The sequence below is a fragment of the Delphinus delphis genome, chromosome 11 (genome assembly GCF_949987515.2).
Source record: "Delphinus delphis chromosome 11, mDelDel1.2, whole genome shotgun sequence".
NCBI classification, from domain to species: Eukaryota; Metazoa; Chordata; class Mammalia; order Artiodactyla; family Delphinidae; genus Delphinus; species Delphinus delphis.
The window spans coordinates 44,371,812-44,398,153 of NC_082693.1; the positions used below are offsets into that span (position 1 = coordinate 44,371,812).

Genomic DNA, 26,342 nt, shown 5'->3' on the forward strand with positions numbered 1-26,342 from the left:
GACAACACAGTTAGTTTTATTTCAATCAAATCACAACACTTTCTTTTCCAACTGTTGCAAAGTGCAGCTACAATTTCCTGTTACAGATCCACTTTTAAAAGGTTTTCTGTGACATTACAGCAAGCCTCATTTTTTTTTCCCAGAGGAATATTCCCAAATTCTTCCTCAAGCAAAAATAAAAACTCCATTCCAGTAAATGGCAATACATGAAATTACAGTAAACCAGACACTTGAAAGGATAGCCAAGAAGTCTTCCAACAGTTTATTAGAAAGAATGTAGACATTAAAAAAACTCCCCACTGTCATGAACATAAATTGAGGTTTTCAGCCCAGGTACAAGCTGAATCAAAAAAAAAATAATAAAATAAAAAATCCAATAGTGTATTAACATTTTTTTCACTCATTTGCCATACTGACAGTGCAAATACAAATTTGGTCTAAATGTACAGACTCAAGCAACAATGTACAGCCTTTCTTCGTCCTCCATGCTAAGAGATGTAAAAGTTTAAGGGTCAAACAATACCAAATGTACAGGCTTCAAAACCATCTAAGTTAGGGCATTCACTAGTTTTAGCTAAGATACATCTGGAACACTGACAAGTGATCACTTACGAACAATAATGTGAAGTAAATTTTTTGAAAAATAAAACTTTAGTGGAACAATCCTGAAGGATATACCAGAGGAACAACATGTTACCAGTTTAAAGTATCAACCAATTTGTTTCAGCCACTTTTGAGTCCATGTTCTAAAATCTAAAATTTACTTTCCCTAAGCTGAAAGCTTCCGATCATGTCAGTATCTATGTTATGAAGTAAAGGAGACTTAGGTGAAATGTTTTTTATTTATCACAACTGCTTTATCAATTGCCTAGGACCTCAACAGCATCATGGGAATCTGGGAAATGTTCATGCATAAGGTTATTGCCTTAGCTGACTTAAAATTGCCCCATACAATGGTACATATCAACCCTTAGTGAAGCCTTTAAAAAAACAAACAGGTTGAAAAATGGGTTAAAGGAGGCAAATACAGAATCTGCCTTTAGAGCTATCAACTTAGGAATTCTCTCAATTATGAAATCTTGCAGAAGTTATTTTTCTTTCTCAAAATCCAGCGATGACAACATTCCTTACTCCAGATCTGGCATTTCTGAAAGGATTTTTAAAAGATTAGTATAAATTACAAGGGAATAACCTAACAATTTCAAAGTTTTACAATAGGAAAAAGCAGCCACCAAGAGTTGTTTCCTAGAGAATTGTCTTTTTTAAAAAATTTGAATCTCAAATCATTCAAATTTCTGCTTTAGCTATTTTTTAGAGGCCATAAAGAAACAATCATGTATCTTCCAAGAATTTTAAACAGGTTAATTAACTTTACTTCTCTATTTTGAGAGTTTGGTCTCTGATGTGAAATATCACTGCGTAAACATACTTTTTACAAAGATACTTACTTTCATCATCACTGTCTTGTGAATCCTGCAGAAAGGAAAATTTAAAAAGTTACCAAGTTGATCAAACATTCCTCTGCTAACTGAACAGTTTGCACCGTAAAAAGCTGAAGCACTGCACTTTTGACTAAGGTAGCAGATATATCAATCTTTGGTTAGATATAATCTTTGGTTTGGTGGTTATATCCATCTTTGAACTTAGCAATGGACTTAAGAACAGGTTTACTTAAGACAAACAGACATACAGCTGAGGATCTATCTTCCTATAAGATATATGCCTTTTCGTGGGAATTGAGCCCACCCTTTAAATCCCTTCCTATCAACCAGACTGAATCCTGGTATAAAATAGTTTCTCTTCTCTCTTGGCATTCAATGGAAGAGGAAAATGGCTCAATATGAAGACCCCTGGAATGACAGAAGACAATGAACTCTAATCCTAGCTGGTGAATTGTCTAAGTATCTTTCAAACTACACTGAACAACTTTCTTAAAGATGTTAACAGGATGCCAGGTGGGGAAATGTTGAGAAGAGTGGTCTAGTATATCCTTATAGATTCACAACATCCATCTGTTTACTATACGTCTCTCTGACCAATCCTGATGTTAAAACCTGTTCAACTTTCTTTGTCAAAATAATCCCTAAACTGTTAACTGAGTAAGGCATATGTCTCTATAAAATAGTAATTTTGAATTATAAATCTGGTGCCTTGAAGAATGATTCAGGGGACACCTGTTTCCTAGTAGGCATCCATCCCTCAAAAATGGGCACATTTAAAAAACTGGTTTTCCTTGTAATATTTTTTAGACCATTAAGTGGCAAAAAAAAAAAGGGAGCAATTTTGAATCTACATAAAACAACCTGAAAATACATTGTTTCTTAGTATTTAAGTAAACATAGAAAAGAACTTATAGACTTACATCATCTGCTCCATCTACTTCTGGTAAATCTACATCCTCATCACCACCCATGTTGTTCATCATCTATTTGAAGTGTAAAAATTAGTTTTTAAAATGATGTTAAATTAAGCCCTAAGTATTAGGTTGCACGCTCCAGAATAAACCTTAAGTCTGTCATAGGTTTCCACCAATTTAAAAAAAGAAAAAGAAAAAATAAATCAAACTATATATTAGGTACCTTCCTTTCTGGAAAAGGTAGATTATAGGTAATTACATAAAATCCTGAAACCTTGTAGGAAGTTAAGAGTAAGTTCTCATTGAAGAAAAATTATTAAAATTCATCCAACAAGATATATATGTATAATGTAGAAATTAAACACCACAATCCTGAGTAGCAGTCACCTCTGGTGGCTAAGAATGAGATTATTTGTACTGAATAGTTGTAAAGTTTTGTATCTTCAACTAAGTGGCATGTGTATTATGGTATTTTCATTGTAGTTTTAAAATATTGTGAAGAACCAATAAATAATTTAAAATAAAGTCCTCTCGGCTGATTAGCTGGCATAAAAGGCCTGAATACTGAATCAAAGGCTAAACACCAGTAACTAAGTTACAAACAGAAAATAAACATAAACCTTGAAAGAAAAGATACACACTGTGGAAAACACCGTTGTATACTTACAATAAACTGGGACCAAAAGAGCATACTTATACATAAAGTACTAATTTCCCAAATTTAGTTCTTTCTGATCATAAAGCAAGCAGTATATTATTTAAAGAGGAACAAATAAGCAGACTAAATAATATGAGATGGGGACTTCAAAAATACATGCTTACCTGGACTTCAGAGTTAGAAGGGGCCTTAAAATGATACCTACTCAAATCTCTCAGTATAAAAATTCTGGGCATCAACTCTCGAATAATATGAGCAAGTAGTAAAGAGTTTTCCTACATCTGAAAGCACTAAATACTGGTTAAGTTTCTTTGAGCAGGAAAAATGCTCAAAAGGTGCCAAGCTCAATGCTAGGTACCGAGATGCAATGGCAATAGACACAGAACTGAATACATTTGAGAGCTACTTAGGAAATATAAACAAAATACAGACAGCAAAGACAGCAGTTAATGTTATACTGGATAGAGAGAATCAGTGAAAGAGAACATTGTTAAGAAGTTATGACTTGCACAGCTGGGTAAATGGTGGCATCAATTACTACAGTAAGGAGTAGCATGGTTTAGGAGAATCACATGAATACCATTATCTCCCTTCTCTGTTTTGAAATCAAGGTGCCAGAGCCATATGAGGAGAGATGTTAAATAAGCAGTTGCATACATGAAGCTGGGCACTTACTCCTTTTAATTCTTTGTTGTCAAAGAAGAAACATAAAAGTATAGTCAAGATTTCAAATCACAATGAGAGTATCTTCAACTTACAATCTACCATTTTCTTTTCTGATCAGCTTTACTGCAACACATTTAATAAGGTCTAGTCTACCTAAGAGAATCTCAATGATTTTTTTCCCTTTGGCCACAGCAATATGTATTTCAGTGACGTCCTGGAAAAATAGGCTTACTTAAAATCCTTTCCCTGATTTTGCAACTAAAATATCCCTACACACCACTCATTGTACATATCTCATCGTGATTCTTGTGTTTAAAGGTTTATATTCATATTACATGGCTCCAAAATGCAAGCCAATTACTACATTCATGCTCCTTAAAAAAAAAAAATCTGTTCCAATGCTGGAATAAAAACTAACTGTGCTGCACTGATTGTATGGTTTATTTTTTTGTCATTATACATCAACTTTAGAACACTAATTTTTAAAAATTCATCAAGGAAGGTTAAATGACCATTGTTAAAATCTTATTTGGTTTTCTGCAGAACAGTCTTGAAAGTAAAATAATGCATGTCCTAAATATCACTGTCTTTAAAACCAAATTAAATTGATTACACAGAAATACACTGGGAGGGAGGTGGAAGAATGCATTTAAAAGAACTTACCTCAGAGAAACGATCAAAATTAGACATGTCTTCATCTGAATCATCTTCCCAGTCTTTCCAATTATTGAAGTCCACACTAAGCCAATTAAGCTATAGATCAATACAAATATCACCCTATGATTAGGTTACCTTGTACTCTTTTAGTGTGTACCTAAAGACTGTATTTTTTGAGCTGTGGGTTCATACTAGTGAGGCATGGCATCAGCACACACACACACACACACACAAAAAAAACTAGAAAAACGTAATAATGGTAAGTATAGTTTCATGAAGCTGCTTTCACAGTTGTCAGAAACAAACCTACTTTTGGCACTTCCCTGGTGGTGCAGTGGTTAAGATTAAGAATCCGCCTGCCACTGCAGGGGACACAGGTTCGAGCCCTGGCCCGGGAAGATCCCACATGCCTCAGAGCAACTAACCCCATGCGCCACAACTACTGAAGCCCGCAAGCTCCAGGGCCCGTAAGCCACAACTACTGAGCCCACGTGCCACAACTATTGAAGCTGGCGGGCCTAGAGCCCATGCTCCCCAACAAGAGAAGCCACCGGAACAAGATGCCCGCGCACTGCAATGAAGACCCAACGCAGCCAAAAAAACAAAAAGAACAAAAGAAGCTACATTTTAAAACAAAAATTCACTGGTAGGAACTATTCAAATTCAGATACTTGATTAATTTATTATTTTTTAAATGTCACCATGATATGCTCCAAAGCAGCATCTGAGTAATTTATACTTCTAAGCAAAGTCTGCCTCTTGAATGCAGAAGAGTCTGCATCTATTAGTGACTATCTTATTCTGACCACACTTGGTATTAAGTTAAAGCTAATAAACCTCAAAGTAGAGGAAAATATATAGAACACAAGGCCTTAATATTAATAGTACCTAGCTATGAAACAAAAACACTATATTCCTTGTACCAATTTTTTTAAAAAATGTAAGTTTCAGGTGTATAACACTGTAACTCAACACCTGTATACAACTACAGAGTGATCACCCTCCAAGTCCACCTATCGTCTATCACTATACAATTGACTCCTTGTACCCCTTTCACCCACCCCTCCAACCCTTTCCCTACTGGTAACCATCAATCTGTTCTCTGTATCTGTGAGTTTTCATTTCCTTATGCTTTTTAAAATTAGGTTTGTCTTTTTCCTTCTGACTCATTTCACTTAACTTATTACCCTCAAGGTCCAACCATGTTGCTGCAAATGGCAAGATTTCATTCTTTTTTAATGGCTGAGTAGTAATCCACTGAATACACACACACCACAGTTTATCCAATCATCCATCAGTGGATACTTTGGTTGCTTCCATGTTTTGGTTACTGTAAATAATGCTGCAATGAACACAGGGGTGGCATACATCCTTTCCAATTAGTGTTTTCATATTCTTCAAATAAATACCCAGAAGTGAAATAGCTGGATCATATGGTAGTTATACCCTTAATTTTTTGAGAAATCTCCATACTGAGTCCATAGTGGCTACACCAATTTGTAATCCCAACAACAGTGTACAAGAGCTCCCTTTTCTCTGTATCTTCTTCAGCATTTGTTATTTCTATTTTTCATATTAGCCATTCTAACAGTTAGGACATGATTATCTCACTGTGTTGTTTTTTTTTTAAATAAATTTATTTATTTTTGGCTGCGTGGGGTCTTCGTTGCTGCGTGCGGGCTTTCTCTAGTTGTGGCGAGCGGGCGCTATTCTTTGTTGTGGTGCACAGGCTTCTCATTGCAGTGGCTTCTCTTGTTGCGGAGTACAGGCTCTAGGCGTGTGGGCTTCAGTAGCTGTGGCACGTGGGCTCAGTAGTTGTGGCTCATGGGCTCTAGAGCACAGGCTCAGTAGTTGTGGTGCATGGGCTTAGTTGCTCCGAGGCATGTGGGATCTTCCTGGACCAGGGCTCGAACCCATGTCTCCTGAATTGGCAGGCAGATTCTTAACCACTGTGCCACTAGGGAAGTCTCTCACTGTGGCTTTGATTGGCATTTCTCTGATAATCAGTGATGAACTTGGGCCATGGCAGTGAAAGCTTAAAATCCTAACCAGTAGGCCACCAGGCAACTGCTCTGCCCATTTTTAAATCAGGTTTTTGTTGTTGAGTTGTGTGAGTTCTTCATATATTTTGCATATTAACCTCTTATCAGATACGTGACTTACAAATATACTTTCCCATTAAGTAGGCTGTCTTTTCATTTTGTTGATGGTTTCCTTTGCTGGACAGATACTTTTCAGTCTGATGTCAATGTATCTTTAATTACTTAAAAATACCAAACTTTCAAAAAAAGAAAAAGGAACCTACCTTTGCCCTTTCTTTCGTTAACCTTGGCCATGACTGGCCAGATTCTCCTTTTCGTAAACAACATAAAATTGATCTGTCCGTTCTTTTATGCTTCGAATCCTAAAAACAAAAATAAGCGCTATCACACCGTTTATATCTCTGGTGTTACTACAGGACACAAAGTAGCTGGTTATTTGTCATTTCTCCTAATTTCTTTCCCTACACTTTCTCTAAACCCTGAAACAATCCCTAGACTACTGAAGATTTCATAAGCTATCCAATTGCAAAAAACATTTTTCCTCCCCTGCACAAGGTGAATAAAATAAAACGTTAAAAAAATTAACTAAATATGGTACAATCATAGAACATACTTAGATGTATCTATGCTTAAATAAGACAAGCCTTAAGAGTACAGCCCTTACATCAACTACACAATTTAATTTTAAAAAGATAAAAAATAAAAATTAAAAAAGTATTGCCCTGAGTCCAAACAATAACAAGAACAAAAAGAGTATCCAGAAAAGTAGTTACAAGAGGGAAAATAATGCAAAATATATACTTATTAGCCTCTGAACTGTTAAGAATTAGTGCTTATCTCTAAAATGAGTACTTAAAGTATGTCCATTTCCTTACAATTTAAATTGGGATTAAAGCATCAAGACTACTTACATTTGGATCAATACAGTGAAAAAGATCAATTTCATTTAAATGTTTAAAATTATCACTTCCTCCAAGACAACTGTACCAAAAAAGAAAAAGGGAAAAAAATGAGTCTCTTCAAAGAGGTAAAGATTAGTAGTATCTTCAATGAAAACACAAAACAATCAAGCAAAAGTTATTCAAGCTGCCTGAAACAAGTCTTTTACCCAATGATGTAAAATGGTAATTTACCTGAATGTAAGTTTGGATTTTTCAAAATTTACATTAACATCTTTACTGTCTTCAACACAAAATTCAATGAAGACATAGTCCCTTCGATCGTACCACTTTGCAGAAGCAGGCTGCCTACAAAAAGATAAAATTAGACAAAGTTAAGCTGAAATTCACTAACTATTTACAAACCTCCAAAGCTTAGCATGTAAGTAACATACTTCTGTTCTCCCTCAGAGCATTAATTATTTTGAGGCAGTTTACTGCAATTTCAAACATAAACTACATCTTTTTCCCTAACAGCTGCAGTACAAGTTAAAACGCAATGATACGGACTCCCCTGGTGGTACAGTGGTTAAGAATCCTCCTGCCAATGCAGGGGACACCAGTTCGATCCCTGGTCCGGGAAGATCCCACATGCCGTGGAGCAACTAAGCCCGTGCTCCACAACTACTGAGCCTGCGCTCTAGATCCCGTGAGCCACAGCTACTGAAGCCCGCGCACCTAGACCTCATGCTCTGCAACAAGAGAAGGTACTGCAATGAGGAGCCTGCGCACCGACGAAGACACAGCACAGCCAAAAATAAACTAAACAAACAAACAAAATGCAATGGTACAAATTTCATCATAGAAAAGATTTAAAAAATGAAACAAAATGCTCACTGGAGTTAAGCATTTACGTAGCCCTGTCAAAATTTGTGCTACTCCTTTATAGCCCTGCTCTTAAGAATTCAACTCCACAGAATTTTAAAAACCAGAACTAGGGGACTTCCCTGGTGGCGCAGTGGTTAAGACTCTGTGCTCCCAGTGCAGGGGCCCCGGGTTCCATCCCTGGTCAGGAAACTAGATCCCACATGCATGCCACAACCAAGGAGCCCGCCTGCCGCAACTAAGACCCAGTGCAACTAAAATAAACAAACACATATATATTTTTAAAAAATAAAAATAAAAATCTGAACTAATCCATTGTCAACTCAAATACAGTATTCAACATTTCTACTTACCATGTTAGGAACTGTGGGGGGAATTTTTTTTAAGTATGAGAAATGACAGTATTTGTCCTCAAAAGAGTTCTCATTTGGACTGTTCTGGCAGTCCAGTGGTTAAGACTCCAAGCTTCCACTGCAAGGGGCAGGGGTTCAATCCCTAACTGGGGAACTAAGATCCCGCATGCTGTGCAGCACAGCCAAAAAAAAAAAAAGTTCTCATTTGCAGCTGACTATATAAAGCAAAGCAACCATTTTTTTTTTTCCTGGGCAAAAATATCTTCCTTATGATTCTAAATAATGACACTAGATAAAAAATTAAACTTTATAGTCCCAACTGTTAATCTGTATCTGTATCCAATATATACTTATACTAGAAACAACTTGGAATATTTGCTTTTTCCTTATTATTCACCAGCTCCTATCCCTTGCAATAGACTCCTGTCTTCTTCAATGTTAGCTGCCTAAAGCTCTATTCATCCATTAAAATTATGTTTTAGAATATAGCTAAAAATCTAATAGAAGCAAATACAGTCAAATGTGGTTAATTAACAGGCAATAAAGATTATACATGGTAAATACTTTGAAAAATTTCCTTTGTCATCTTTAAAACAAGGTACTTAGATAAATATTTACATATGCATAAAAATTCCAAGAAGAATTCACACGCACACAAATGAACAGCATCTGCCTCTAAAGAATGAACCAGAAAGATGAGACAAAGTAGAGCCACCTCATTCTCAACTATTTCAATTATTAAAAAAAAAATAAGCATGTAGGGCTTCCCTGGTGGCGCAGTGGTTGAGAGTCCACCTGCCGATGCAGGGGACACGGGTTCGTGCCCCAGTTCGGGAAGATCCCACATGCCGCGGAGCGGCTGGGCCCGTGAGCCATGGCCGCTGAGCCTGCGCGTCCGGAGCCTGTGCTCCACAACGGGAGAGGCCACAACAGTGAGAGGCCCGCATACCGCAAAAAAAAAAAAAAAAAAAAATAAGCACGTGAGGGGCTTCCGTGGTGGCGCAGTGGTTGAGAGTCCGCCTGCCGATGCAGGGGACACGGGTTTGTGCCCCAGTCCGGGAGGATCACACATGCTGCGGAGCGGCTGGGCCCGTGAGTCATGGCTGCTGGGCCTGCGCACCCGGAGCCTGTGCTCCACAGTGGGAGAGGCCACAACAGTGAGAGGCCCGCCTACAGCAAAAAAAAAAAAAAAAAAAAAAGCATGTGCTGCTTTGATAATCTAAAAATCAAAGTTACAGGAATTCTTTGTATTTTTGAAACTTTTCTGTAAACCTAAAACTTCAAAATAAAATTTAAAACCAATTGGTTATTATATGTTCAAACACTACTCATAAATCAACTTAAAGGAACTGTTTTCCTTCCAACCTCTGAACTTCCCAACCCTGAGGAGTAGCAGTTTAAAGTTCTAAAGTTACAGCCAACTGCTCATCAACATTTTCACACAACTGTTAAACCTGACTAGTCATACTCTACTCCAAAACACTGATATCAGATGTGAAATTAAAAATTACAGATGGGGCTTCCCTGGTGGGGCAGTGGTTGAGAGCCCGCCTGCCGATGCAGGGGACACGGCTTCGTGCCCCGGTCCGGGAAGATCCCACATGCTGCGGAGCGGCTGGGCCCGTGAGCCATGGCCCCTGAGCCTGCGCGTCCGGAGCCTGTACTCTGCAACGGGAGAGGCCACAACAGTGAGAGGCCCGCGTACCGCAAAAAAAAAACAAAAAACCAGGAGGAAACAATTAGAGTCTCTCTCTCCTTGGCCAATGACAATTTGAAAGGATGACTGCAAACTGATCCAAATACACAAAATATAAATATTCCAGTTTATATTTATTAAAGAAATGTAAAACAAACTACCCACAATTCTAGATCACCAGAAGATGCTACAACTCCAATTCTTTACAAAAAGGCAATTAAAGAGAAAGAATAGGCATTTATCCTTCTTTCCCTTTATGAATCTTTATTCATGATACCTGAATAGGGCCAGTTCATGAAGATCAGCTTTGTGTGGAATAAAACGTGAGGAGGAAAAAAAAAAAAAATCACCATTTTGCAAACTTTAAGCTGATTTGGCAGTGTTCATCAATGAATGGGACCATTAACAATGATTAGATGAACAGCAGATAAAGAACTTATGATCTTAACATCACTAAAAGTGGGACGAGATATTCACTTCCTGATTTGATCAACATGATATATTCCATAGTAAACGTAATTCCAGTCTATAGGAAATATGAGGAAAAGAAACAAGTTAAATCATATCACAAGAAGTGAAAAATTCAGAATACTGTTTCTTAAACCAATGGCAGAAAAGGGGGGTACTGCTCTAGATTAAAAGAAACCTAAGAGTTATCAAAGAAGTGCAATTTGTAAATCTGGTATGCATCTTGATTCAAACAAACTAAACATAAAAAAGATTACTGAAACGGTGGAGACCTAGATATGGACAGAGTATTAGATAATGTGAAAACCGTTAGTTTTGTTAGGTGTGAAAGGCACTGTTTTATGGAAAACAAATGTCCATTCAAGATTAAAAGGGAAGTACATGGAGTCTGCTTTAAAATAACTAAGGAAAAAGGGCGAGATAAAGCAGTGTGGCAAAGGCCTGTTGAATCTGGTAGATGGGTAGATGGGGATTTATTACATTCATAATACTTTTCAAAAAATGATATTAAATGGTTTCGGCATGGAATGCTTTCTTCCTTTAGAGCAACCCAGTCTAACTGTGAAATTGTGTTATTTAAAAATTTAAAAAGAGGGACTTCGCCTGGTGGTCCAGGGGTTAAGACTCCGTGCTCCCAATGCAGGGAGCCCGGGTTCAATCCCTGGTCAGGGAACTAGATCCCACATGCCGCAACTAAAGATCTGGTGCAGCCAAATAAATAAATATATATATTTTAAATCCATTGGGCAGAAGAGGAGGGGAGTAGATAAAATAAGAATGACCCTGTACTGATAATGGTTGTGACTGAATAATGGGTACATGAGGAATTCATTGTAGTATTCTACCTTTCCTGTTTGAACAAAAAAGGTAATAAAGCTGAGAACAATTACCCTGATTTTTTTCAAATTAATTTTTATTGGAGTACAGTTGACTTACAATGTTGAGTTAACCTGATTATAGTGAGCAGATTCTTCTCTCAATATGTTTACAAATGGCTATTTCAATAAACTCTGGTAAAAATGCTTTTCTAGCCGAATTTAACAACATAATCTGAATACTTGATAGTACCGTTTACCTTGTTAAAATCAAGTTACACATTAAGAACCTATAGTAGGGCTTCCCTGGTGGTGCAGTGGTTAGGAATCCACCTGCCAATGCAGCGGACAAGGTTCGAGCCCTGGTCCAGGAGGATCCCACACGCTGCGGAGCAACTAAACCCGTGCACCACAACTACTGAGCCTGTGCTCTAGAGCCCGCGAGCCACAACTACTGAGCCCACATGCCACAACTACTGAAGCCCACGAGCCTAGAGCCCACACTTCGCAACCAGAGAAGCCACCGCAATGAGAAGCCCACGCACCACAACAAAGAGTAGCCTCTGCTCACCGCAACCAGAGAAAAGCTTGCGCGCAGCAACGAAGACCCAATGCAGCCAAAAGTAAAATAAATTAAATAAATTAAAAAAAAAAAGAACCTACAGTAATGGAGAAGGAGCACATTAATGGCGATCTGGTATATAAGCTCTTTAGTTTCTGTTCGTATCAAGGACACTGGAACCAGGGAAGAATCTTTCCTTTCCTTGAATTCACATTAAGTAATCTAGATTTATATCACTGTCATGGCCTGAAATCACATCCTAAATTCATATGTTGAATTCCTAAACCGCCAGTACCTTAGGATGTGACTGTATTTGTAGAGAGGATCTTTAAAAAAAGTAAGGTAGGGCTTCCCTGGTGGCGCAGTGGTTGAGAGTCCGCCTGCCGATGCAGGGGACACGGGTTCGTGCCCCGGTCCGGGAAGATCCCACATGCCGCAGAGCGGCTGCGCCCGTGAGCCACGGCCGCTGAGCCTGTGCGTCCGGAGCCTGTGCTCCACAACGGGAGAGGCCACAACAGTCAGAGGCCCGCGTACAGCAAAAAAAAAATAAAAATAAAAAAGTAAGGTAAACTTAGATCTTAGGGTGGGCTATAATCCAGTATGACTGGTGTCCTCATAAGAGATTAGGACAGTTACACGGACCCAGAAGCAACCTAAATGTCCACTGACTTTCTGCACGTGGACGCCGCCAAGTAAGCACCATTGACATCTCCTCCCTCCACTGCAGTCAAGTCTAAGTCAGTTACCCAAAGAGCCCCAACATCTGCGGAAGCTCTTCACTGGAGGTTTGAGCTTTGAAGCAACCAATGAGAGTCTGAGGAGCCATTTTGAGCAGTGGGGAACGCTCAGAGATTGTGTGGTAATGAGGGATCCAAACACCAAGCGCTCCAGAGGCTTCAGGTTTGTCACATATGCCACTGTGGAGGAGGTGGATGCAGCCATGAATGCAAGGCCACACAAGGTGGATGGAAGAGTTGGGGAACCAAAGAGGGCCGTCTCAAGAGAAGATTCTCAAAGACCTGGTGCCCACTTAACTGTGAAAAAGATTTTTGTTGCTGGCATTAAAGAAGACACTGAAGAACATCACCTAAGAGATTATTTTGAACAGTATGGGAAAATTGAAGTGACTGAAATCATGACTGACCGAGGCAGTGGCAAAACGAGAGGCTTTGCTTTTGTAACCTTTGATGACCATGACTCCGTAGACAAGACTGTCATTCAGAAATACCATACTGTGAATGGCCACAACCGTGAAGTAAGAAAAGCTCCATCTAAGCAAGAGATGGCTGGTGCTTCATCCAGCCAAAGAGGTTGAAGTGGTTCTAGAAACTTTGGTGGTGGTCGTGGAGGTGGTTTTGGTGGGAATGACAACTTTGGTCATGGAGGAAACTTCAGTGGTCGAGGTGGCTTTGGTGGCAGCCATGGTAGTAGTGGATATGGTGGCAGTGGGGATGGCTGCAATGGATTTGGTGGAATCCAAATTGGTGGAAGCAATTTTGGAGGTGGTGGAAGCTACAATGATTTTGGAAATTACAACAATCAATCTTCAGATTTTGGGCCCATGAAAGGAGGAAACTTTGGAGGCAGAAGTTCTGGCCCCTATGGTGGTGGAGGCTAAAACTTTGCCAAACCACGAAAGCAAGGTGGCTATGGTGGTTCCAGCAGCAGCAGTAACTATGGCAGTGGCAGAAGGTTTTAATTACTGCCAGGAAACAAAGCTTAGGAGGAGAGGAGAGCCAGAGAAGTGACAGGGAAGCTACAGGTTACAACAGATTTGTGAACTCAGCCAAGCACAGTGGTGGCAGGGCCTAGCTGCTACAAAGAAGACATGTTTTAGACAATACTCATGTGTATGGGCAAAAAAACTCGAGGACTGTATTTGTGTCTACCTGTATAACAAGTTATTGCAGTTTCTGTTCTGTGGAAAGTGTAAAGCATTCCAACAAAGGGTTTTAATGTAGATTTCTTTTTTTTTTGCACCCATGCTGTTGATTGCTAAATTTAATAATCTGATCACGATGCTGAATAAATGTGTCTTTTTAAAAAATGAGCTGTGTAAAGTTAGTCTACTCTGAAACCATTTTGGTAAACTACCTCAACAGTGTGAAGTTAGAGCTCCTTCAGGGTGATGCCAGGTTCCATTCAAAATTTATTTACAACCTGCTTTGGTGGAAAAGCTATTGCCTTCAGAAACCTTGGTGTAGTTGAACTGACAGTTACTGCGTTGTGACCTGGAGTTCACCGTGAAAAGGGTCACCCAAGCAAAGTCATGGAGTTTTTTGGTTACTAATATGATTGTTGGCACATCCTATGCAATATATCTAAATTGAATTACAGTACCAGATAAAGTTATAGATGGGAATGAAGCTTGTGTATCATCCATTATCATGTGTATTCAATAAATGATTTAATACCCTCTTGGGGGAAAAAAAAGGTCCATCGACAGGAATGGATAAAGATATGGTACATATATACAATGAAATATTACTCAGCCATAAAAAGGAACGAAATGCTATTTGCAGAGATGTGGATGGACCTACAGACTGTCATACAAAGTGAAATCAAAGAGAATAATATCATACAATATCGCTTATATGTGGAATCTCGAAAAACGGTACAGATGAACTTACCTGCAAAGCAGAAACAGACTCACAGATGCAGTGAACAAACTTATGGTTACCAAGAGGAGGAGATGGGACGAATTGGGAAACTAGGATTGACATATATACACTACTATGTATAAAATAGATAACAAATGAGAACCTACTGTATAGCACATAGAACTCTACTCAATGTTCTGTGGTGACCTAAATAAGAAATCTAAAAGAGTGGATATACCGTATACGTATAACTGATTCAATCTGCTGTAGAGCAGAAACTAACGCGTTGTACAGCAACTATAATCCAATAAAAATTAATTGAAAAATAAATTAATTAAAAAGAGAGAGAGGGCTTCCCTGGTGGCGCAGTGGTTGGGAGTCCGCCTGCCGATGCAGGGGGTGTGGGTTAGCGCCGCAGAGCGGCTGGGCACGTGAGCTGTGGCCGCTGAGCCTGCGCGTCCGGAGCGCTCCGCAGCAGGAGGGGCCGCAGCAGCGAGGCCCGCATACCGCAAAAAAAAAAAAAAAAAAAGAGAGAGAGAGATTAGTACAGTTACAGAGGAAAGACCCTGTGAAGAAGACAGAAGCCGGCCATCTGCAAGCCAAGCAGAGGCCTCAGAAGAAACCAACCCTTCTGACACCTCGATCTTGGACTAACACCCTCCAGAATTGTGAGGAAATAAATTTCTACTGTTTAAATCACCCAGTCTCTGGTACTTTGCTATGGCAGCCCTAGCCAACTAATAAAATCATTTACCAGACAATAAAAACAAAATTAAATGATCCTAACCTGGAGCCAAAAATGGTTTTTATATTTTTAAAGTTGTGAAAACAAAAATGTGAGACAGATATTTGTGGCCTGTAAAGCCTAATATTTACCAAGTGCCCCTGATCTAAACTGTCTAAAAATACAAGGGGGGGAAATCCTACACTTAACCTGAACGGTAATAAACACATATATTCACTCATTTGAAAGGAAAACCAAGTGTTTATGAAATCTTTTCTCCTATTAACTCAGAGAAAGGGTGATTTTAAACTCTAGCTCCTAAACTATGTTGGATTCGTGTCTATAGTCTTATACAAACACTGGCAAAATCCCAAACTACTGTTCAAGTCTGTTAATTCATTTTAATAGTAACATACCTATAAACGCAAAAACTTTTTCACCTCTGCATACATTATGTGAATAAGCCACTACTTATAACAAAATAATACCCAAAATCTCTGAAGTGGGACATTCCAAGTTCTTCTGACAAGTTCTTCCAAGCTCAATGTTAGGGCTATGTCAATTCGAGCAACTAAACTTTGCATAACCTAAAATTCTCCTCTGTAGTTTTGACTAAAATTTCTTAGTTTGTCTTAAAATGACAGAGTGGAAACCACATTTGTTCCCAAATACCATTTTTAATATACTAGAATCTCGTGCATTTTAATTCTCATTTGTAGAAAATTACAAGCACCTCTCCCTTAAAAAAAATGAATGCACCATGGACTTCCCTGTTGGTCCAGCAGTTAAGACTCCGTACTTCCACTGCAGGTGGCACAGGTTTGATCCCTGGTCAAGGGAAGTTCCACATGCTGTGAGGTGTGCACCGCCCCCCAGAAAGGATGCACCAGTGCAATGACCTTAATGCATGCCCTCCAAATTCATATATTGAAATCCTAATGCTCTACGGGATGATATTGAAGGTGGGACCTGAGAGGTGTTTACTACTAGATCATGAGGGTAGAACCCTCATAAATTAAAGTCATGCCTTAGGGGCTTCCGTGGTGGTGCAATGGTTAAGAATCCACCTGCCAATGCAGGAGACATGGGCTCGAGCCCTGGTCCAGAAAGATCCCATATGCCGTGGAACAACTAAGCCCGTGTGCCACAACTACTGAGCCCACGTGCCACAACTACTAAAGCCCGCGTGCCTAGAGCCCGTGCTCTGCAACAAGAGAAGCCACCGCACCGCACCAAAGAGTAGCCCCTGCTCGCTGCAACTAGAAAAAGCCCGTGCACAACAACGAAGACCCAATGCAGCCAAAATAAATAAATAAAATAAATTTATTTAAAAAATAAATAAAGTCATGCCTTATATATAAAGAGGCTCCAGAGAGGCCCCTAGCCCTTTCACTGCTCCAGAGGGGCCCCTCGCCCCTTCCACTACTATGAGGACACAGCAAGAAGCTATGAACCAGAAAGTGGGCCCCTTCACCAGAAGGTGACCATATTGGTGCCTAAATCTTGAACTTCCAGACTGCAGAATAGTAGACAATAAGTTTCTACTGTTGATGAACTACCCAGTCTGTGGTATTCTGTTACAGCAGCCCAGACTAAACCAACCAGCAAAGCTACATGGAAAAAATTTGCTAAAGAACATTTCCAGGTTATTGCAGTTCTTTTGATAGTTTACTATGTGCAGGACAGATTAAATTATTAAAAGACAATTAGGACACATCAAGCCTTTTATGAACTGGTAGGACAAACATATCATACATAATTCCAGGTAAGTTCATAAAGCTTAAGGTTAAAAACCAAGGTCACAGACGTCCCTGGAGACCATGGAAAAGAGTTTATTCTGTATCTGGGTAGTTTAAAAAAAAATTAATTATAGCTATCATCGCTTTAGAAGTTTGAATATCTTGAGAGAGAAAAATTCTGTATCTAATAGAATTCTACAGCATATGTCTTGTCTCTATAACCAATACTACTGTCAAAGCTCCAACATCTTTATTTTCTTTGTCTCTCAGAATGTCCAATGTTCAGAAGTTTTTGTAAGGGGAATTCCCCTGGTGGTCCAGTGGTTAAGACTCTGAGCTTCCACTGCAAGGGGGCGAGACTTGGATCCCTGGTCAGGAAACTAAGATCCCCACATGCTGCAGAGCGCAGCCAATCAATCAATCAATAGAAGTTTTTGTAAGCAGGTACTCTGGACCATTATACAGCAAACATGGAAAATTATGAGGTCTGCGTGCCACAACTACTGAAGCCTGCATGCCACAACTACTGAAGGCCGCGCGCCTAGAGCCCGTGCTCTGCAACAAGAGAAGCCACCGCAATGAGAAGCCCCCACACTGCAGTGAAGAGTAGCCCCTGCTCGCAGCAACTAGAGAAAGCCCATGGGCAGCAACAAAGACCCAATGCAGCCAAAAATGAATTAATTTGTATTAAAAGTTAAAAAAATTTTGTGAGCTCTGTGAGAATTTAGTGAAAGAAAACATTTTTACTATTCAAGTGAGAGGCCTACAAATCTTAGTTAGTACCATAATAATTCAAATTTGGCTTCCTGAAATGCACAGTTTAGCTCAACCTCATGGGATACGTATATATTACATGCTCGTCCCATAGAATCACACAGGATTCCACATCATTTTGGTGTTTTCCCCCCAGAAATCATTAAGAACTGTCATGGGACTGTTCGATCAAATTAATTTTTTTATAAAAAAGTTTTAACATACACAAATGAGACATATGATCAATATCTCAATTCTTACTCTGAATCATTGAGAAAAAATTAGAATACTATTATTTGGTCACTAAACATTAGGCTCTTCAACATATACAGACAGGGAATTCCCTGGTGGCTCAGTGGTTAATAATCTGCCTGCCAATGTAGCGGACGGGTTCGATCCCTGGTCCTGGAAGATCCCACATACCATGGAGAAACTAAGCCCATGTGCCGCAACTACTGAGCCTGCGAGCCACAACTACTGAAGCCCGCATGCCTAGAGCCCGTGTTCTGCAACAAGAGAAGCCACTGCAATGAGAAGCCCGCGCACTGCAACGAAGAGTAACCCCCATTTGCCGCAATTAGAGAAAGCCCGCGCACAGCACCGAAGACCCAACGCAGCCAAAAATAAATATTTTTTTAAAAACCCCAAAAAACAGACAAATATACTGGGGAAAATAGCAATAACAACCTTTTAATAAAAATGCTCTACTTTTGGGACTTCCCTGGTGGTCCAGTGGTTAAGACTCCACACTCCCAATGCAGGGGACACGGGTTCGATCCCTGGTCGGGGAACTAAGGTCCTGCATGCCGCACAGCGCAGCCAAAAACTAAACACAAAAAATGCTGTACTTTTGTAAAAATATTTAAGACTGCAAAATGTGATACAAGGATGCACTAAATGACAATCTTTATGATAAAGCAAACATTCTTAAATCTATTAGGTTTTATCTTCAACTAATGGCCTCATACAGAAATTAATCAAGCAGAAAAAGTGTAAGTATTAATTTTTGATTGGAAGGCCAATTTCTTTAGATTTAAAAAAAATGGAGGGGAAAGAGAAAGAAGGGTAGAATCTCTTAAAGGAGAATTTATGGTAATCATCAGTTAATTAAGAGAAAAAATCAGTCTGACCAAATTGTAACTAATAAGCTAAATATTCCCAAAATAAACATTCTCAAAATAAAGGGCTCACAAACAAGTCAAATGTATTTTGAGGGTATATACTGATTTGGTGGTCCTTCTTTTCCAGATTTCCCAAAATATAGCAAAGCCTCAATTAATAGAATCTAAAGTTATAAATGACTCTCACCAACTTTATCTTTCACCTACTGACCACCAAACTACTCGCCCAATTTGGGTTTTTTTTGTTTGTTTTTTTGCGGTACGTGGGCCTCTCACTGTTGTGGCCTCTCCCGTTGCGGACAGGCTCCGGACGCGCAGGCTCAGCGGCCATGGCTCACGGGCCCAGCCGCTCCGCGCGGCATGTGGGATCTTCCCAGACTGGGGCACGAACCCATGTCCCCTGCATTGGCAGGCGGACTCTCAACCACTGTGCCACCAGGGAAGCCCCTACTCGCCCAATTTGCATTAGATAGGGACTTCCCTTGTGGCCCAGTGGTTAAGACTCCGCGCTTCCAATGCAGGGGACATGGGTTCGATTGGTGGTTGGGGAACTAAGATCCCACATGGTGTGGAGTGCGGCCAAAAAAAAAGAAGCCAATCTATATTGAGATATAGCTGAATTTGACTGAAGATGCGATACAGCAAAATAAAGGACCAACTGTAAAAGATCCCAGTTAGTTCCAAACATCACTCTCAAGCACCTCATATAGCCAAGTCTTATAGCTGAAAGAGATTCAGTCTAAATATTATTCAATAAACAAATTATTTATTAAACATGATACCGGGAATTGTTCCGGAGATACAGCTGTCAGCAAAGCAGATAAAAATCTCTGCCCTTAAGAAGCTCACATTCAAGTTGGATGAAATTTAGCCCAAAATTATTCTTCTAAGAAACATGGGGGTAGAGGGATCCATTACTAGCTATGGTTTACCTTTGTTAAAGTATAAGTAAGTGATACACTATAAGACAATGTTTTTTGTTTGTACTCTTAAAAGTAACTCATCTATATATTTAATTATATTTGTAAGATACATTACATCACAATCTATAACCTCACATACTTTATTCAGAAGTAATGATAATCCCCATACAAATTTATTTATTTATTTATTTATTTATTTATTTTTCCCGCATTACGTGGGCCTCTCACTGTTGTGGCCTCTCCCGTTGCGGAGCACAGGCTCCGGACGCGCAGGCCCAGCAGCCATGGCTCACGGGCCCAGCCGCTCCGCGGCATGTGGGATCCTCCCGGACCGGGGCACGAACCCACGTCCCCTGCATCGGCAGGCGGACCCCCAACCACTGCGCCACCAGGGAAGCCCTACAAATTTATTTTTAATGGAACATGATGTTTGTCTGAATTAAAACATCACTTTGAATTCTAAGATAAAACAATAATAATCAGAAGACTAGCTTTTTACTAGAACTTGATAATGGAGAAAGTATCCTCTATGTTTATCCTCTATGAACTAAACATTTCCAGTAAATGAAAAGCTTCTTAAAAACCAGATTCACTCGCCTTCTATGTATCCCAGAGTATTTTTAAACATCAAGAAGGGTTACAGGGACTTCCCTGGTGTCACAGTGGTTGGGAGTCCACCTGCCAGTGCAGGGGACAGGGGTTCGATCCCCAGTCCAGGAGGATCCCACATGCCGCGGAGCAGCTGGGCCCAGGCACAACTACTGAGCCTGTGCACTGCAACTACTGAAGCCCGAGCATTCCAGGGCCCGCCTGCCACAACTAGTGAGCCCACGTGCTGCAACTACTGAAGCCCGCGTGCCTAGAGCCCGTGCTCCACGAGAAGCCCACACACCACAACGAAGAGTAGCCCCTGCTCACTGCAACTAGAGAAAGCCTGCGCACAGCGATGAAGACCCAACGCAGCCAAGGGAAAAAAAAGGGGGTTATGGAAGAAAACAAACTCATTATAACCAAGGGAGAAAAAAAAAAGTTTAAAAGATGTTACAAAGTTCAGAATAATTGATATTTTAAAACCAAGTCTATCAACTGGTCTATTATTTACAAAAGAGAATCGAGAAAGTGGTAAATCTATTTCAGTTTGTACTAAGTGAGGAATGATATGGAAACATGAAAATTCTGCTAAAAAAAAAAAGTTCCAGTTTCAGACTGAGCAGTTTTTCCTTGTTAAGTATTATCAAAAGCCCTGCCTAAAAAAAAAAAAAAAGCCCTGCCTGTAAACATCTAAAACCAAACTCTCTCACACATATTCTTTGCTCAGAGAAACCCTGATACACTTCTCATATTTTCAGATCTTCTGTATGCCAGTTGTACTACTATGTAAAACTTCCTGGAAAGTTAATCTGAATATACATGCAAGTCCAGTGATCCCCAAATTACATGCCAAGGTGCATCAAGGCACTAGGGAAGAATTTACAGGGCTGCCACAGGATATTTCAAATTTAAGAGAAATTCAGTGATACTCAACTTCAGTCAAGACACTAAGTGGTTCAGTTTCAACAGCAGACTGCACTGTAACCCTCTCCACTAAGTTTCATCTTTGCAAAGCTGGATTTTTGGTGGTTACGATTTAAAAAAAAAAAAAGACCTACAAAAAACTCAACAGGGAACAGGAATTGAGATGGAAGTATCCAATCTGATTTCAAGGTATAACAAGTTATACAGTTCCCAAAAGGCATACACCTTTCATCAGTAACTGTGCTTATACAAGAAACTACGTTTTTCTTTCAATTTATGTGTGTTAGCTTTCTGAAAAGCTAACAGGCTATAAGGACGAAGTACTTAAGTTGTTTGGACCCAACTATCTAATAAACAGAACGTCTAGGTTACTCCTTATGGCCTAGCAGCACCATTAAAAAACCAACCAACAAATAAAAAAAATACAAAATAGTAACAAAAAATACTACTAAGACACCAAGGGGTGAACCAAGAAAGTTTGTGAACCTCTGTGCTACTTCCTTTCTTTGATAATTCCCACTCTAAAATATAAAGGTGTGGGACTTCCCTGGTGGTCCAGTAAAGACTCCACACTCCCAATGCACAGGGCCCGGGTTCCATTCCTGGTCCAAGAACTAGATCCCACATGGATGCCACAACTAAGTTTGCATGCCACAACTAAGGAGTCCTCGAGCCACAACTAAGGAGCCCGCCTGCCACAACTAAGACCAAACACAACCAATTAAATAAATAAATATTTCAGGGGAGAAAAGAAAAACTGAACTACAGGCAATTTTTTTTTGTGTGTGTGGTACGCGGGCCTCTCACTGTTGTGGCCTCTCCTGTTGCGGAGCACAGGCTCCGGACGCGCAGGCTCAGCGGCCATGATCTTCCCGGACCCGGGCACGAACCCGTGTCCCCTGCATCGGCAGGCGGACTCTCAACCACTGTGCCACCAGGGAAGCCCCAGGCATGGTTATGTATTGGAAATAAAAGGACAACCTGGAAAATTATTCTCCCTTTTTTTAAAGTGAAAAAAATGTCTTTGTGAGAAATTCTGGGTTCCAATCCTATTTGGGACAGTTGTTTATACTGATCAGCAGTGCTGTGAATTGATATTTGAAGAACTAAATCCTGTAATGTAATAAAATTAAAAGTTAAAAAAAACACCTCTGTGGCTTAGATCCTTTCAGTACACAAAGATAATTAAGCATGCTGAGTTGGAAAGAGCCCTGATACAAACACTCTTCAGCAATAAAGTACGACTACATGAGAAGATCAACTACGGCACAGAAAATCCACAACAGCACATTTTATTTGGTTTTGGAGTACAACACGGGTGAGGGCATATTACTCAAGGTAAGATTTAAAGTAATTGGCATCTTCCTGGAAAACCAAAAGTTCTAAGGTGTTCTGTGGAAGTCATCAGCCTCAATTTAAAATCTATCCCTAACCTACACAGTAAATAATAAAGTTTACTAAAACACACTTTGTATTTCTGTAGTAAAATACACTAGATGCAGCAATTCTTAATAACTCAAATAAAATATGATTATTAATGTTTCAGAGCTAGATTGATTCTAAACAGTTTATTACGAAGGTGTTTTTTCCTGAAAAGCAATCATCACTAACCACCTATGACTCTAAAATGATAAAGCTTCTAGAAGATCTTAAAACTGAGAGAAAACAATTAAACAGGAGAATCTTAACAATACATACTGGTCTGCCTCAAGTGATTTGTCACTTCGTTTCTACTGCCTTCCGGTTAAAGTCTAACTAAGCACAGAAAAAAAGAAAATCCAGTTGCTAGGTTACAGTGGCTAGGAAATCAACACTGAACAAAAGCCTTCATCAGTTACTCTTCCTCAACTTATAGAAATTAACCATATGCTCTATGGTCACTATTACCATTTGTTTTGGAGGTTAAAGACTGATGATTTTATTTTGGGGACTCAATCGTACAAAGTTGAACGATGGCAAAGTTAAGATTTTAACCAACGCTAGCAATGGTCGCAGTGTTTCTGGACAATTTATTAATTTGACTACAAGACACTGGAAAGAATGATTTCAAACTGCTCAAAACTGAATGTTTTACTTCATACCTATTGTTAATACGTCCAACTTAAAACCTAGAACCAATTACAACAGCTTAAAAAAAAAAAAAAAAAAAAGTAAAGTAGCACCCCCTACAGGGGATTTGTGCAGGTCTTAAATGGAGGAGAGAGGTCCTAAACTCCCAGCCTCCTCCAAGGTAGGTGAGAAATTGAGAGCTTTTATGCAAACTACTAGACAAAACTTGATTAGAAAAAATTTATCTAGGAAATGAGGACTGAAGAGCAATCAAATGATAAAAAAACAGACCTTAAAACCCTTGAGATGTCCAGCGTAAATGTCTCTCTCTACAGCTAAAAAAAGTCTACAGCACACATCAACAAAACGAATGCTCATCAGCCAGATTCTTCCTAGGACTCATTAAAAGTCTTTTCCAACTCAAATAACTGACTCATAATATTCATCTTACAAATTCAGTCATTAATAAGATCCCCTAAAGAATTTGCAAGATGGCATATACTGAATACCTTAAACACAATGAAATTTACCTGGTCCCTTCAAAACACTCATTTTGAAAATAGCATTCTTCTGACAGACTGCTTTTTGGAATAACGCTACACTTTTCATCCGAGTTTTTAACCTATTTACATAACTTAATATTTCTTACCTATTTAACTATTTCATGTGACCTGTGAAAGTGTTTCTATCTCATACTATTTCTTCACGAAAAAATTTGCTTGGCTACATTAATCTATTAAAAGTTGGTAATGCCTTATCTGAGGATTAATTTTCTCCTCACAGATGTTTTAAGACTGACAATCCTGCTACATTATTTGGAATAAATGTCAAAGAGAAAAAGCACAAGCTATTTTTCACAGATTAAAATCTTCTATTACATACCACTTTTGGGAGTGGGAGAATCCTTCCAAAATTCTAATATGTCACTTTACAATAATACATGCATTCTTCTCAAGGCTTCTTTTCCATCAAGTGACTATAGTGTTTTCTTTACTTATCTAAATAAAACGTCTAGACGTTTTATTAAGTAAACCCTTGCAAGTGCATTACTTTTTACAGGAATAAAACTTGTTCCCCTCAATTGCTCTCCATACATAACTTTTAGGGAGCGATTAGAACCAAAAAACTACTAAATCGGCAGTTCTTGTATCTGAAAAGGTAAAGCTTTCCCTGAGAAAAATCTAAAGGCTGAAAGTGGCGATGCCAAGAATTCTCATTCGGTTAAAATCACCAAGGTTTTCCTGTATTATAAAGCTTCTAAACAATCTGTAGTCACTTCAGTAAAGAAAATTAAACTAAGGCAACAAAAAGGTGACGACATACCTGTTTCATCCTTAAACTAAGATAGGATGATGAAACCTCGCCTAAAGTTTAATATGAACACTGAAAACGTCCACAAATATCTTTCGACTCCAACACGTGCAGAACGCCCTGCTCAATGGTAATTCCTCGCTGCCAGGGACACAGCTGAGTTTTGGCAACTTTCACTCCGTCAGCGAGACTGGAGTTAGGAGGAAGCCTGGAAAGACCATACTCAAGCAATCACGACACCCGAGAGCGAAGTTAAGTTGCGGCGACGGTATGGCCTCCCTCCAGTCGCCTAGCAGTACCTGTCGCTCGCGGCGCACGGCCGCGTGGTGCTCTACGAGCACCAGCAGCCTTGTGGTAGCACCCACCGCAGGTGCACTTGGCCCCGGGCCTGGTCACAGCATCACAGAGCGACAGGAGCAGACCACCCCAGGAGCGGAGCGGTAGCCCACGAGGGTCCACGCCTCCAGGGCGCCCGGACGGCGAAAAGCTCACGGGAGACTAAGGCCTACGGCTAAGTTACGGAGAGTTAGGAGCAGCCGGCACTGCCTAAGGGGGAAGGTGGGATTTCCGGCACGGGGAAGCCGAGGTTCGGTTTAGAGGTGGGGGAAGCGGACATCGGAGGAAATATGTCCTCCACCCGCCAATGGTAATCATAACAAGGATACTGAACCTCCCACTCCCAAGCAAGAACGATTTCCACCGAGGGGGAAAAGCCGAGGGGACCTAAAGCGGGGGAGGGGAAGGGACGGCTTCCCGGCAGCCCCCCGCGCGGCCTCGGCCTCCCTCACGGGCGACCTTCCCTCGGCGGGGTGTCGCACTCACATCGTGAACGGGGCAGGGGGACGGGCGAACGGGTGGCGGGTGTCTCCGGCGGCAGCTCCTGGGCAGGCGACTCCTCTCCGGTGGCGACTCCGGCGTCTTCTGCCCGGTAGCGGCCTCTTTTCGTTTCCCTCAAGCGACGGCGGCGGCGGCGGCGGGCTCGACCTGGGTCCCCAGAATGCACCGCGCGGAGTGAGCGACTCCTCCGGTCGGAGAGAAGAGGAAAGTGTAGGAAAAGGGGCGCGAGGACGGAGAACGAACGTGCGTGCGTGCGAGCGAGGGGTGGTGAGGCCGGGCGGCGGCTGGTGACGCAGCAAAATGCCCGGGCCTAGCCGCCGCGCGTGCGCACTCTTTGTTTTCGGGCTCCTGCGCGGCTTTCTAGAGATATCTACGGAAAGGGCGGGGCCTCCCAGCTCCTTCGCGATCCTTCCTAGCGCTGGCCCCGCCCTACGTCCGTTTCCTCTGGCCCGTCTGGTTCCCGCCGCTCCTCCCGCGCTCTCCTCTTGTGGTGGAAAACCGTTGGCCGCCTAACCTCCCGGCCACCCGACTCGGGCGATCTCCCCGAGAAACGGCCGCGTTGATCCCGGGAGGAAGGCCGAGGCGGAGGGACGCAGAGTCCTGAGGCTTGAAAAGTGAAATGAGGGTTCAGTTACTTTTAAGAGCGTAAAGCGGCCCACTGAGGAAACATTCCACCGCAGAAGGAGGGGAAAAGCCTCTGCTGGTGATATAATATTTGCGGAGAAGGGCTGACT

The 26,342-nt window shown here is 40.6% G+C and overlaps 1 protein-coding gene and 1 pseudogene across 1 annotated transcript; one reads left to right on the plus strand and one right to left on the minus strand.

The window, feature by feature from the left end:
- Positions 1-25,945, minus strand: PTGES3 (prostaglandin E synthase 3). The gene is made up of 8 exons (XM_060025026.1): positions 25,594-25,945; positions 7,513-7,626; positions 7,291-7,360; positions 6,643-6,741; positions 4,344-4,433; positions 2,363-2,425; positions 1,449-1,473; positions 1-1,147 (listed from the first exon to the last, which is right to left on the minus strand). Coding segments are annotated over exons 1-8 (483 nt in total). The 5' UTR covers positions 25,596-25,945; the 3' UTR covers positions 1-1,127.
- LOC132433794 (heterogeneous nuclear ribonucleoprotein A1-like) lies at positions 12,758-14,704 on the plus strand (annotated as a pseudogene).
- Positions 25,946-26,342: the final 397 nt, after the last annotated feature.